The 15,529-nt window shown below is 39.1% G+C and overlaps 1 protein-coding gene and 1 pseudogene across 4 annotated transcripts in view; both read left to right on the top strand.

Annotated features, from left to right (window-relative positions):
• The first annotated feature begins 232 nt into the window (after positions 1 to 232).
• Positions 233 to 1,805, top strand: LOC139809181 (uncharacterized; annotated as a pseudogene).
• A 232-nt stretch (positions 1,806 to 2,037) lies between these two features.
• The window catches only part of Lrch (Leucine-rich-repeats and calponin homology domain protein), a 48,145-nt gene continuing 34,653 nt past the window's right edge, over positions 2,038 to 15,529 (top strand). The window contains exon 1 of one of the 4 annotated variants that reach the window (XM_071771889.1): positions 2,038 to 2,636. In XM_071771889.1, coding sequence (XP_071627990.1) covers positions 2,450 to 2,636 — 187 coding nt within the window. In that variant the 5' untranslated portion in view covers positions 2,038 to 2,449. The remainder of the gene's footprint in view (positions 2,637 to 15,529) is intronic. The other 3 variants (XM_071771886.1, XM_071771887.1, XM_071771888.1) reach the window with 3 other exon arrangements.

The raw sequence follows: 15,529 nt of genomic DNA, 5'->3' as shown, positions 1-15,529 counted from the left end.
GAAAATAGACCAATCACAGTCGATTAGTCTCCTTGAGCTCGAAGAATAATCGAGTGTGATTGGTCTATTTTCTTACGGCCTTACGATTATGACTAAAACTTTGTTACGTGCAATGGCCTTAATTCCTATTATTTCTTCTTAATTTTTAAAATTAGAAAAAAATAAGAAGAAGAAAATGAGATTAAAGTTGATCCGCATTGGTAGAAATAGACGTGAACCAGGCTTAAGGGTGCATCCCGATGGAGAAGAAATAGCGGAACGGAACAGTAACGGAAAAGAGATATGGTGGGGGGTTAACCAATCAGAGTAGTTCCGTTTCAATTCCGTTCCGTTATTTAGTGAGTGGGTTCCCCATGGCACGGAGCTGTTACGGAACGGAAAAGAAACGGAAAAATTTCTAACCTATTCTGTCGAAAGTTCGCAAATAAGTGCAGTGGATCGATCGGTTTGCAACATTTTTATTTTTGCAAATAAAGAGCAATATGTCGTCATCGGTAGGTATTACATGTGAAAATGAAATATATATGTTAAAATCCTATGTTAATATGTTAATGCTAATTAACCGAATGTGATATATTTTATTAATTTCCAGAAATTCAAATGTGGATATTGCCGCTGGATTGTTTGGTTCGATGAAGACGGAAAACTTTCACATCCTTGCTTAGCAAATCATACGAATTTAATAATGGATAAAGATCGAAATCTCTTTATAAATGGTACGTATATTTGTGTACAAGAGAGGCAATATATATTCAATATAACTAATGGTTAGAATATGTAAATGATATATAAATTTGTTGTAAAACTAAATCTGTTATTATTTAGATTCTTTAGAAACACACGTCGAAAGTGAGAATAACAGCACTGCCTGCGAAAAAGAAAATATTGCTCAAAACCGTCAAGAACACACTGACGACCACGATACAGAAAAGTTAGATGAAGATTTAATAAGTGCCGTAAAAGAGAGAGCACCATTATATGATTTTCGCATACCTGTGAAAGAACGAGGAAGGAAACAAAAAGACTGCCTATGGCAAGAAGTCAGCAAATGTTTGAAAGGTTTAAAAGCATTGATATTTATTTACATATTTACTTATTTTCAAGGTTTTCTACACACACACACTCACACACACGATACATATATACATATATATATTTCTTAATTATACGTGTGTCACAGGTTTATATACCGCTACTGAAGCAGAAAAACGATGGACCTATCTTAAAGATTGTTATAGAAAGGCAAGAAATATGTATTAAAAAAAGCAAAACATTGTGCAAAAAAGTGGTGCAGCTGCTTTATCAAAAAACTACGAAATAAAACCATCCTTTCGTCATTATGATGTAATGTCTTTCCTAAATGATACATTGGAATATCGACAGTAAGTTCAAGAATAGCGATAGTTTAGCTGATAATTATTATATATTGTAGTAACGTCCTAATGTTTATTCTAGAACCGTAACTTCTTTACAAAAATCAATGCATGACGAGCAACAAGCGTCCTGTTCAAAGAGCAACAGCATTCCTTCCACATCAACAAGTGACAACCTCAACGTAGATGATGATCTTATTCCCATCATCAATGACAATTCCGGCGTCATCGAAATCAAAACGTATAAATTTCAGCGTTTATTATGTGCAACTTTTATATTAGCCAATAAATGATTAATTTATATACTTCTTTGTTGCAGAGAGAAAAGTAAAAGTAAATGTATATTTAATAAGTATATGTATATGTAAAAATAAATAAATAATAAATAAATAAATAAATAAATTGCAAAAATAAAAATGTTGCAAACCGATCGATCCACTGCACTTATTTGCGAACTTTCGACAGAATAGGTTAGAAATTTTTCCGTTTCTTTTCCGTTCCGTAACAGCTCCGTGCCATGGGGAACCCACTCACTAAATAACGGAACGGAATTGAAACGGAACAACTCTGATTGGTTAACCCCCCACCATATCTCTTTTCCGTTACTGTTCCGTTCCGCTATTTCTTCTCCATCGGGATGCACCCTAAGCCCGTGGACGACGCTCCCTCGGTTGTCATCAGGTTGTCATGACAACCGGCGCCTCCGCCCGTCCAGGTGGCGCGGCGGTCGCGCGACAGAACGCGTCGCGAAACGCGACGCCGTCCGTCGGCCGTTCGTGTCCGTGACGTCCATGTGTGCCGGGATTTCGGTGCGCGCGGCGGCGATCGGCGATCAGTAGCGGCACTGACATACGGGGGAGTGGTCGACGCGCGTCGTACCCGCGTTACCCCTCTATCTCGCGTTCCCGTAGCACGAGCGGATCGGAGCGCGCGTCGCGCGCGGGCACTACGTCAGGGAGGCCGCCGTCGCGTCGCCGCTTCCGCCTGTCCGGTCGCGGTCGCCGCGCGATCGCCGGGGGGCCGCATTGCACGCGGACCGCGTCGCGTGTTGTGCCCCGTTGCCCGAAAAATGTAATATGGCGATGGTTGCGTCGAACATGAGCGGCCACATACAGAAGCAGCTCACCAGGAGCCTCGAGCGGATCCTGGAGGAGGCGCACCTGAGCGGCGAGCTCAAGCTGAGCGGCCGGAAGCTCAAAGACTTCCCGAAGGTCGGCAAGGCCGGCACGGCCAAGTACAATCTACAGGACACCGTGATCGCCGGTGAGTCCTTTTTTTTCCTCCTAGGATTTTCCGGAGCTGTCTTTTCCTTCCTTCCTTTTGCTCCCTTTTTTTTGTCAAGGGTGGAAACGCGCTCGAGACGCGAGAAGCAGAGGGATTGCCTGGAGCTGAAACTCCATTTGTTGCGTTTCGTAAAATTTGTTATGTTTGTTAACGCCGTTTGTTGGCGTCTCTCTTTGCGACGTCGCGTCGCCGCCGCGCGTCTTATGTCACAGCAAACACGCGGGTGTCATCGCCCGGCGCGGTTGACGCGTCGTGTTGATGCACGCGCATCGTAGCTCCGATATCCTCGATACCCGCGTGAACGTTCCGTGAGTGGCGCGTTATGCCCCGAAGGGGCAGAGAGATACAGTTCAAGTTCTACGAGCACTCTCTTGCTATTTTTATAAATGTCTGTCTAAATATAATCTATCTATTTTTGGTAAACATATGAGTTCGGTAAACATATACTAGTCTTTTAGAAAAATATTGATATTTTCATTGTTTCTAGTAACGCTTACATAAAAATCTATTTTTTATAAATATACGAGTTGGGTCTTAAATATACCTACTTCGAAAAATGAATGTTTTAGAAAAATACTGATACTTTTGTCATTTCTAATAACATAAAAAACTATATATAATCTATTTATTTCTGGTAAATATATCTGAAAACGTATTTTGATAAAAATACGAGTATTTTAGAAAAATACTGATATTTTCGTTATTTCTAGTAATGCTTACATAAAAATCTACCTATTTTTGGTAAATATACTTGAAAATCTATGTTCAGTAAAAATACAAGTGTTTAGAAAAACATCGATTTGTTTATTTCTGGTGATGCTCAAATGTGTGCCCTCGAATGAGGCTGCTCGTTAACTCGGTGGATTTGGAGCAGCGTCATACGCAAATGAGAATCGGGTTGGCGAACGTTTTTTTGCGATTTGCAAAGCGTCATGGGCATTACTATTCATAATGCTGAACCGTGTATTTCCAGTTCTTATGTTTACAATATGATTAATGCACGTTAGATTAGGAACCACCCACCATTATCTTATCATAGACGCATGAAATTTAATCGGTCAAAAACCGAGGATGTGACTATTATAAACAAATTTTTTTTTCCTATTCTCAGCAATACTCGATCGATATTTAGCTTCAAAATTCCTTTAAAGATTTCTTCTTTAAAGTCTTGATATTAATTCAAGTTAAAAATTTGTAATATCCACTTAACGCTAATATCTTTATCATGATCTTAATTAGAAATATTTTCTCTCATATAGAAATATTCTCCAAATTTATTGTTATAGAATAATTATACGCATAAGGGAGAATTATTTCTTGTTGGCGAATACACGTCGCGTCTCGAGAACGCTGTTAATTCCCTTGGATTATCCAAGAAGCGAATACATAGTACCGTTTGTGCCAAGTGCAATGACCAAAGGAACCTTTAAGCATTACCTAACACGCACGTGCACCTGCCAAGTTCGACATCTGGCGTGCATTACTCATCGGTAATTGCAACCGATTGCACGGCTTTGTAGCAAATATAAGACTGGCGGATTTATTAAACATTCCGCTAAGCATTCGTACGGCGTTTTGAAAACACATCAACGAATTTGATTCGCTTCCTCATTGAATTTATGGTGCCAGCTGATATCGATTCTTTGAGCATTACTTCGTTTTTAATGCGATCCTGATGCATATTTGTTATATTTTTATTGTTTCGCAGACAGCTAAATCTGAGCTGTTAATAGGTTAATAATGGAATCACTTTGATGAAAAATAAGGTAGCTAATATATATAAGTATAATAATAGCTAATATATAAGTAGCATTACAATTTATGTTAATAGATTACGAAGAGACTCTATTTTTTACGCGTCAGCTCTATTTTATTCTCTTTGTAAGAAATAAGCTCACAAAATTAACCGCGTATATTATAAAAATACTAAAAAATAATAAATTAAGATAGGTTTCTCATTATATTATTTACGTAATAAAATGTGATAAATATAATGTTTTTATAAATACTTCCATAAATTTAATATCATAGTATTTTTATTTTAAAACTAAGTATGTCAAGAGAAACAAATCTCGCTTAGTTTATTCTCACTCGGCATAATCCCCCGCTGCAGACATTAAAATTCTTTTTTTGACTGCGCTATTTACTCCCGCACGTAAGTACCTCCCTTGGCTTCATGTATATTAAAGACATTCATAAAATTCAACTCGCAGGCCGAAGAGAGTCAAACACGATCTCTGTAAAGTTATTATTAATTCTTTGTATCCCGATTAGCAATGGGAAAAAGAATACTGGAAATTACGAAGTTTAAACAAAATTTACAGCAAGAGAATACAGAATGCACTAGACCCTGACGTATTGTTGTCATACATAAAGAGAGATGTCCGTACAGGATGAACAATTATATTAATGAGCGTGACAAAACAGATCAGAGAAATGTGAGCTCGTGGGATCTCCATATAGCGAGTAATGTAAATAGCGTTATAGTATCATATTATACATGCATATAATATGTATACAAGTAATTAATAAGATATAATTAGATATAATTATTTTCATGATATTGTCATTAAATGATATTAACACTACGTTTTGTCCGTTTGAAAGTTCAAGTATTAAAAAAGCAGTGTTTCATCACGATATTTTATTTCGGCGCAAATGACGCTAATTTAATGAACTTTGACTAAAAATATAAGATAATTAATACATAACTCTTCAGAAAAATATTAGATACCTATATAAATGGTTTTTAATATAACCACCTTTTTGTAATATTTTTTTCCATCTCGTTCCACTTTCTGTAATCGTAAAAACACGTCGGCGTGATGCAGAGTTCTCGCGGCGGGTGCGGGGACGACGAGAAACGAGAAACGAGGAAAAAGAAAATCATGCGCCGAAGTTATGCATCCCGTGGGGGCTTATTTCTGTCGCGCCGCATAAACGCCGGTGCGCGGCCATGCAATCGTGTCCGTAACTCTTTCGCGTCGCGCGCACAAAGGACTTTCCGCGTTATAATTTTCGCGCCCGATAGATCGACGTCCTGCTTCTCCTTTTAACATCGGTGGACGGTGGTTCGGCCTGAATGTAAAACGCGGCGTACCGAGCGATTGGCGTGGCGGCCATGGTGAATCAGCCGCAGGACCGCGCTATCGCGGCGCGCCCAATGCTTCCTGTTGTCGTAATAAGTACACGTCCGACAGCCGATAATTCCAAGAGTAACGAGAATCACGTGCGCGAGCATTAAGAGTTCGTGTCAAGCTTCTCGATACTATCGTCGTTGTCACTTTGACTCGCGAAGTATCGACGAACGCTTTCTGCGTCTTATTATGTTATCGTCCCGCTACTCCATCTCGAGGCGGTATTATTATCCGCAATATTATTCCAGACGGTGTCGCGCTGCGTCTGCAACTTTTCTTCAATCAATCTTTATTAACTTCAGCTTATACCAAGAAATGGACTTGGTTTACAAAATAACTCACATAGCTTCCATGCAACCTTAATATTTAATCCTATCTATTCTTCCTTATTCTAGCCTTTTTCTCTTTTCATAATTCATCATTCTATATTTTATCTATAATTTTTTCTTTATTTCTTTTTAATTCTATAAACCAATCTTTGGTAAACTTACAATCCTCTACGCAGTGTCTAATGCTATCCCTACCTTGTCCGCAAACTACACATATATACGTCTGCAACTTCTTGAAAGATGAAATACGCGAGACTCTCCTGTCCTACGTCGCACTCGAGTCATTTCTTTGGATCAGTGATCCAGTCATAGTCCTAAGAATTTCGTCGAGATAGTTCATTCGAGATAGCATATTCATATATGCGCGTTAATGCATAATCCATACGTGTGTGTAGGACTCCGCAAGAGTGATGTGTGTATCGGACGGTGATCCGAATCGACACGCTGCAACATTGGGGCCGGTAAATTACGGGTTGTTCGCCGGCGTCGGGAAAGAATCTAGCCGATTCTAATTCCGCGGCCAGTAATTCCATTCGCTATTATACGTCTATTAGATTTTACGCCGCTGATTCATAATTCTTAAAGCGGAACGCAGGATATTCGCGGTCTGGTTTCGCCGACGCGGGGCCCCGCGCACTCACGCTTTTTTTTCTTCTTACACATGTACTTGCACGGTATATACACTCGCTCATCCAGTATGACACCTAACGTGTCGGGAATGCGAGATAATAATATTACGCGTGAGATTTTTTTTCTGAATCGCTATCTCCGCGAGTCTCAATTATGGCAGCATATAGCAAACATGGCACGATAATAATTAATCTTACTTTCGTGTTAAAAAAAACCCCAAGAGTTTTCCCGCTACAGCAGCCCGCGAACACATTGCCCCATATTTTCACCGCGCAATTATAATTAACGCTAAATGCGGCGCTAGATGAATGATAATTAACCGCGGCAAGAAGCTCGCATTATTTAGCGCACTGACACCCAGGGAAAGTGAAGACACTTTCTTACTGATTTCTTATCCGCGCTCTCTTTGAAAAGCGGTTCGAGCGATAGCTCAAAAGTGATGGCCATTCATATCTTATTTGAGTCGCGTCTAAAATTGGACGTTCGCAGTTCCTATTACAGAAATAACACAACGTACGTCTGCATATATCCCGCCCGTCGGATTCTTCGGCCGGATCGAATAATGGACTTATCGAATTTCGATGACGTTTGTCGGGAGATGGACGGTGAACAGAATCGCGAATTGGCGCCGCGCCGTCCCTGGAGGATGGTTCGACGATAGGGGACCACCGATGCATTCTCCTCCGTTTTACGTTCGTACCTACTTTCCTAATTATTATCGAACTGCCGCTCGCCCACCCGTCTTACGACGAGTCCCGCGACGCCCCGAAGGGGACGTAACTTCATTAACGGGCCCCCAGGTCACTGCAGCTCGCTTGATGAGAGACCTGACAGCTTATTCCCGCATCAGACACTCCCATGAAACATGCACGCACGCCAGTTAACGTTACATTTCTTTTTCTTCTCCTCCGGGAGGCTCTTTTCAGGGTAGATATCATATTGACAGACTTAATTCGCCGTCGTAGAGAAAAATGTTTCGTAAAGTGTATACGTACTTTTTAACGATATTAATATTTTAAATTGTTAATTATGTTAAACGACTTTCGCATGCGCGCATTATCTAACGCTTTATATAGTAGAACATTGAAAACTGTATGTTATATATTATCTATATTATCATGGTACGTTTTTATATGTACAATTTTACACAATGTTTGATGTATGTGTGTGTTGCATTTCATATAGCTTTCCGGAGTTATTCTGTACCTTTCAGTTTTCTAGCATTATTTTGTACGGTGTTACATTCACAATGGTTGAATACATTTTTCAATGTACAAACAAATGATTCGTTTACCTCCGTTGGCGCTCCATTATTCCTCTAGGTATACTACTAGGTTTCTTATTCATCTCGATTTATTCAACGTCGGCTTTCTCCCTATATACATAGCGTGTATTCGGTCAGAACTGTTATCGATTATCTCACGGTATACCGCGCGCATTCTTCGCACGGTGTAAGGAAGAAGGGTGTGACACCCCTTTCTGTGCCGTCCCTTTCTCTATGCACCATTACTCCATTTACTCCGGGCCGGTAATTCAGTCATCTCCGGAGATATTCGCCACCTTCGCTATCCGTGCAGGTTTTAAAATCAGCGTTTGCAGTGCGGACGAAAGCATGCACGCGCCGAGGTTTACTCCTTGGCATTCTGCGCGATCTTCTCTCTGCCAAGTGCAATTTCGCCGATGCGGTTGCGTGGGTCCGTACGTGCAATGTGCGTCCATGGTCGAACGCAAGGACTCGCGTGTAGTATTCTTGTTTCGCGCGGGCTTCGGGTGTATCAAATTTTCACAAATACTCCCGTCCTTTGTTTCACGTACATACACGCTTACAATCTGAAAGATTAGAAAACACGCGCTATATGTTCCGCGCGATGTTTCACCTTGGCGAAATTGTTGACGTTGTTTCTTTTAATGCTTTATGCATTCTTTTTCGTCCGCACTACGAGAAACTGATATTTACGCGAATGTTTTCTTGCACCTTGGTCATTATGACTTTGCTGAACGGTGCAACTGCAACGTCGACGAATATAAGAAACGACATTCTGCTTTACATCTGTTTTGAACGTGTCAGTAGATATTTCTTCCGCCTAATTACTTTTTAATAGGTCCAGCTTTCTTTAGAGTCATACGTAATAATTTTATTTGTCATAAATTCTCGATGACTAAATGTATTACTGTCTACAAATTGTATACTATTCAACGAATGACAATGTAGACTGCAGTCGCATCGATCCACTAATCGATCGAAGAAATCTGAGAGTGCAGTAGTGCGTAAAGTAAAGTTTGCGACTTCGTCGACCGTATAGTATCTCGACCGTCTAATTCGTCGAGCACGAATGTATCGGACATTTATTATATGTTGACTATTACTATGTTTACGCGAGCGTTACCTCTGTAGTACTTAATTTACGATAATTCCTCCGCGTAAACGGGGTTTGTGGTAACTTACGATAATTCATTCCGCGTAAACGAGTGAATTATCGTAAATACTACAGAAGTAACACTCGCGCAAACGTAGTATGTATGATATATACATACGAGAAATCGCACAATAGCCATTGGGAATTTAGCAGCAATTAGCGAGGTTGCAAATACGTTAATCTTAAGGTTAGCGCGACCGTTTTCTTAACGCCGTAATACTAACTTCTTTATGAAACCCATAACTTCTTTAAAAAGCACGAACGCAGAAAGACTCGAAAAAGCACGAACGAGCGCGTTCGAGCATAGTGATCGTGCTTCGTGCTTCACCTTTTAGCGGATTACTTCGCCTTTATTTTTTGTCTGTGTTTTCTCTTTTTCCCTTTCTTTTTTTTTACTCCGCTCCGTAACAGCTGTCGCGCAACGAAGGATCCAGCCGACCACGACGAAAGTGTTTCCTTCTTGAATCGCTTTAGGACGTTAAGGTAAATGTATACCAATGCCTGGACACCTCGGTGGACACGTACCTAATATGTCTGGATACCTTTATCATTTTAGTCTTTAAATAAGTATAACGCGAATTAATGTTTGGATACTATAACTAAAGTTTCAAAGTATTTCTATCTTTCTTTTCTATCAAGAAAAATATTTCTATCTTTGATTTTAATTCGCGTTATACTTATTTAAAGAATAAAATGATAAAGGTGTCCAGACACCTTTATCATAGGTACGTGTTCACTGATGTTCAGGCATTGGTACATTTACCTTAAAGGATTCCAGTCGATTCGTCGAGAGTGGAGTATATTCCAGGTACTGTTCGTGTTTACGTGATTTATGCAGTGATTAATTCCGTAAAGTGCGGTGAACTCTGTAATGACGCATCGAATTTTAGAAATTAATTTGGCGAAAGTTGATGGAAACTGGAATTGAGTACTCTATACTGAGTCTATACAAGTGATTATTAACAGAAAATCGCTCTCTGAATTATCGGAAATTAGTAAATATTGTAATAACAGATTATTTGATAGCAAAGAAAATATACGAATATTATTACCACTCGATGTGGTAATAACGCATTAATATAAACCGGATCAGAAGATTAATGAAATTTCTAACTTTTTATTGGAATTTTTCTTAAAAATGACTTTCATCCGTTAACCTTTGCCATATACCCATCTGGGGTCTCTTAATCCCATGCATCTGAAAAATGGCGATATTTTCTGTTTCATCGAAAATAATGGTTCTGAATAGTTTGTTTCATAGCAATATTTATACTTTTTATTACTTTTATTACTTTTAATATAAATGTTTACCTATATATTAAAAATCCTTTATTTATGTCGAAAACTTCATTTTTTCAATATAAAATGAATAATCATAAAATGGGGTAAAAAACGACCCTAGGTGGGTATATGAAATTCTAGAACAGGTGAACGGCGAGGGTTAAATAATACAAGAAGAATCTTACAACCTAAGAAAAAAAATATGTAAGCTCTACCGAAGGAAAACGTGAATAGCGTTTTCAATCTCGACGAGAGGGAAATCGCGAATTCCTCACCAAAAATTGTCCTCTCCGATGATCAATAATTTCAAACGGAAAGTTCTTTCATCGCCGCTCGACGCTGCATGTCCTTGTCGATCCGCGAAAATCCGAACGGCACACAGGATACACTACTGGGGGTGGTGAAGACCCTTCGAATTATCTCCAGCGGTATCGAAAACGCCGCGTCCGTTCGGTTTGTCCGCGAGGGTGAGGAGCGCCCGTGTTTTTACAGGGGTGGAGCGGCATGCGCGCGATTTGCGCGCGTGCCGAGCGGGGATGTGCTGTACCATGGACATAAGAGAGACATTCGTGTATATGCGGCCGAAGAGCTAAAGATAGAGGCACCGCAGCTGCAGAGACAGGGGTGCCAAAAGGTCGATACTCCACAATGTGTTATATTGTGGGGTTCGCCGTGGCGCCTCCGCTCTCGGGTTTCGTTTATCAGCGTCGGAAGTATTCGGCTTACTGCCACCCCCGAGGCAAGCTGGAGTACCACGGCGTTATATATCTACCGTTAGAGTAAAGTTGGCGCGAAACAAGTTGAAATAGAAAACGTGGCCCAAGTAAATGTGGGTGTGTCGGAGTGCACCGGATTAACTCTAGAGCACGCGTGAAATAGTACGGTTTTAGCTGTGATTAGTAAATACCAGGAGATTGGATTATCAACGTGCCGAGAATGAAACACGATATAATATCGATTATTAGCACCAATAATTAATATTGATTATTATACCGATTATTATCATTGATTTGATGCGAGTTTCATTGATAATAATTAAGAATGTCAATATCAATAAAAGCACGTGTCATGTTATCTTAGCATTATCGATACGAGCGGTTTAAAATTACGTCAGAAAAAAATAAAACGCGATAAGCGTAATTTATTTTCTCACGATCTAAGATATAAATATCGATCATCTGGGTGGCAGGATAATGATGCTATAGCAATTAATCGATGCGAATCGTGAAAGAAATGTTGACAAGTTATTTTAGAGCGTGCGATAAAGCCAAGTTTGCCAACGTAATCCGGTCCTGTCATTTATGTAGAGCACTCATCCCTGCTAAAAAGGAGCACTCTGGCGAGACGAAATCTCTTACATACTTGCGAAGCGTCCGAAGTTCGAGGAACTCTACTTGCGAATATATTGTACATACACAAAATGCCTCAATTCAATGGCAATCGCGGTATAGTCTGATACGTTGCCTCAGTGGAAAATATAACTCATATACAGACTTAAGAATATCGCAAGCGATATTTTCTTTTCTACTGGAATAATATTAGGATTATTATTATTATTATTTCACAATATATTTCTGCACCTTTATTTATATTTATACATATTTTAACTATAGATATGCAACATATGTATTATATATCATGATATATTTCTCTCTCTTTCTCTTTCTTTTTTTTCTTAATTGATAAATATACTAAATATTTTGTATACCATTTATTAATACCCATTGACTAAAGCATATTTATATATACATGGTATATTTTGCTTTAAATAAATGTAAATTACCGGAAGAAGAATAGCCTCGTGCTTGACATTAATTCTTTAAATAGTTTCGTGTCCAGGAGTAATTTTATAACGAAATTGATCGGTGGAGCATAAGAGGGCCCTCTAATTGCTTTCTTTTCGATCAATGCAGTAAAAAGGCACCGCGATCTTCGGAACATTACCCACGCATCTATTTATCTAATCGTTCTATTGTTCGACGGATATACAATAATGCGTGCATATGAATGAAGATCATCGACAAGAGCATCGACAGAGCATATACATTGTTCGCCTTTAACATAGATAATTCAGGGGCGCCGGAACGCGTTAATTCACATTACTATATCGACAATTGTGCAAAGCCTGGTAGTCGACTTCTAAATTTATAGGGATATTATGCGAAACACATTCGAAACGATTGCACGAATATAAATCATATTAATAATAAACTGCCTGCCGCACTAATGCATATCGATCGTTCGATGCAAATCTGCCACACAGCCACAGAAAAGCAAATAGGAGTATATAGATACTTTTATACGAGTAATACGTTGTTTTATTTTCCCACCTTTTTGAATTTTCAGAATTGTTCTGCATTATTTATTTTTTCGTGATAGTACTTAAATAAAATTATAAATTAGACGTTGCACATTGCATCTCATCTGTAAAAATAACTAATTTTTATACAATGGAAACATGAAGTAGACATTTTATATTTTCGAATTCTTATACTGTTTTTGAAACATATGAGGGACTTTAGAATTCTTTGAGGAGCCAAAAGTTTATATCAAAATTCAAAAAATGTTAATTTCATAAAAGTGTTATTTAATTCATCATGATTTCTCGCGCACTTGTGTGTTAGTCGTTACATGATTGAATGACGAATGTATAAGATTTTAGGCATTTATACGGATTAATTGCTGTCTTCGTAAGACGTCTTTGCGCGTCGTGATTAATTAATTTCCTTCCGACTCCAGCTGCGAAGGCGAGCGAGCGCGCGCGTTTTTTCTCGGCCCTTATCCCTCTAATTTGTACGCGTTATACGACGTGAAATCTGAATGAAAACAGGGCGAACGGAGGTCTCGTGCCAAATGCGGCGCGACACTTCCACGTAATGAGAGACAGTCCCGGGCTCTCTGTGTCTGTCACATGAGGTCTATGTCTTGTGTCGCACGTGCGCCAACTAGTCACCCAGATGAATGTGCCCGATATGGCGTTGTGCCGTCGTCGTCTCTCGCGTGCCTCCGGACAGCCATGCGTTTATTGTTCTTTGCTCGTGCATATATAATGCACCGGCGACTACGAGAAATATCGCGCATTTCCTCCGGTATTGACAGTGCACCAATTAGGCTCATTGGATGCGAGTTTGAATTGCCGTCGACACGGCTAGGAAAAAATCTAAACAAGCGTCAGATATCGCTGTTGAAGCTGTGATAATTTCTTAACGTGTTATATGTAGGAAGAATAATATTTTGAGATTAAATAGAGGCGATAAAAAACGTAAATACACTCAACAATTTATATCCACCTTGAAACTTAACTCATGGACTAATTATTTGTTGATGTAGAAAAAAAATTATTATCAGGTAAGCAATATTTCAAATTGAGCAATCCAAAAGAATCATTAAATTAATTTGAATTAAAAATTAATAAGAAAATATTTCTTTAACATATGTTCCAAACTTTATAAACAGAGTTAAATGCCTTATTATACAACGTTTACCATATAAAATGTACAATTTTACGTTTTGATATTAAATTTCGTTAAAATATCAGGAATAGAAGGAAATGGGAAAGATAGAGATCTAAAGCGGTTTTTGTTGCTCTTCGCGCGCGTCTTTACAAGCGTGACGTATCTCATTGCGCGCTTAATGATAATGATTCGCGACTAATTAACTGGGAATAATGCACTGTGTATTTTATCGTACGTGTTCGTAGATAATACAAATCGGTCGCGGTTACTCCACAGCTTTTCATGATTCAGACGCCTCCCGAACGCGAACGAGTGTATCGCCTTTGCGAATTAGTGCCGCACGCGCGAGCAGCACGCGAGCTTATAGCGGCTCCTTGATGAGGCGGATTAATTCAACACCTTCGCCTCCAGGCTCTAATTATTTCACGATGGATAAAACATAATATTGTATAGCGGAAAAATTAATGGAGGCGCTGGAATGTAACGTTAATTCCGAAAGTCCCGTAAGATTTACTCCTGGCAAAACTTTTCACGGGCGATGCCTGCATTATCTTAAATTGTTTTATGTCTACTTATTTTTAATTGCTTTACCACGATTCTCATACATTTTGTAGTATATTGAACAAGTCTTCGTCTTTTTCTTTTACGGTAAAAGCGTTTAACTTTTTATTCAGTAGATGAGTTTTCCAGTAAATCGTTTTACGCTGACCTTGGTACAAGTAATCGCTGTCTGTCCGTTCCATAAAATAGCGTATCGCCAGCAAGGTTGATTTTTTTAATACGCTTTTCGCTATTTCGCGACGATTTATCCATCGTTTACGTATAACGCGTGTCACTGTATCATATGCGCCACTATTCCTCGTGTATCGCATATGCAAGGCAACATGGTGGTTTCGTTGCCGAGTTATAATTAACTCTATCGCAGGGCCGCACTAATATCATCCCGGCTCGGTATTCAACATCACAATTTTCGTGCTACTGGGTACTTATTATCCAGGGGAAAAGTGCAGTAATTATACCGATACGTTGGAATATGCAGCTTTTTATAAAAATCGTACGAAAGGAAGGAAATAGCAATTCCACTAACGAAGACACGTGTTCGCGCAATCCTCGTGCAGTCTATTCTCGTAAATGTTGGTTAAAGTTAATTAAAGTTTCATAGATTCTCTCTCTTTCTTTAGAAAAATACAACTACAAGTTAATTGAACTTATTTTATTTTAGTAAACTGTACCAAACGTTATTCTTTGTGCGAATTGTTACAATCTTTTTTCTCATAGAATTTAATTACATTGATTTCGATTACTATCTGTTAAATCCTCTTTATTTTTCAATTCATTATCCAGGTATGGATATTATTAACCGCCGTTAATTAAATTAAATTTTATTTTATTAATAAGAGCTTGTCTAAAGCCGTAGAAGCTTTCGAAAGTCGCCAGTCCAAAAGGAGTATTCACGGTCTATAAGTAGCAGCCTTTGTGAAGGAGTTGCACTAACCCTCGCTCCGATGCACCCGTTGTTCGAAGATAAAAGTATCTTCCGCAGGTTATCGATAGCTTAGAGGCCTTAGAGGAAAGCTGTGCGAGCCGTGGTTGGACTTTTTTTCCTTTTCGACTCGTGATACA

This window comes from Temnothorax longispinosus, chromosome 2, assembly GCF_030848805.1.
Source record: "Temnothorax longispinosus isolate EJ_2023e chromosome 2, Tlon_JGU_v1, whole genome shotgun sequence".
NCBI lineage: Eukaryota > Metazoa > Arthropoda > Insecta > Hymenoptera > Formicidae > Temnothorax > Temnothorax longispinosus.
The sequence above is the reverse complement of the archived record's forward strand: the minus strand, read 5'-3'. Positions and strand labels throughout refer to the sequence as shown.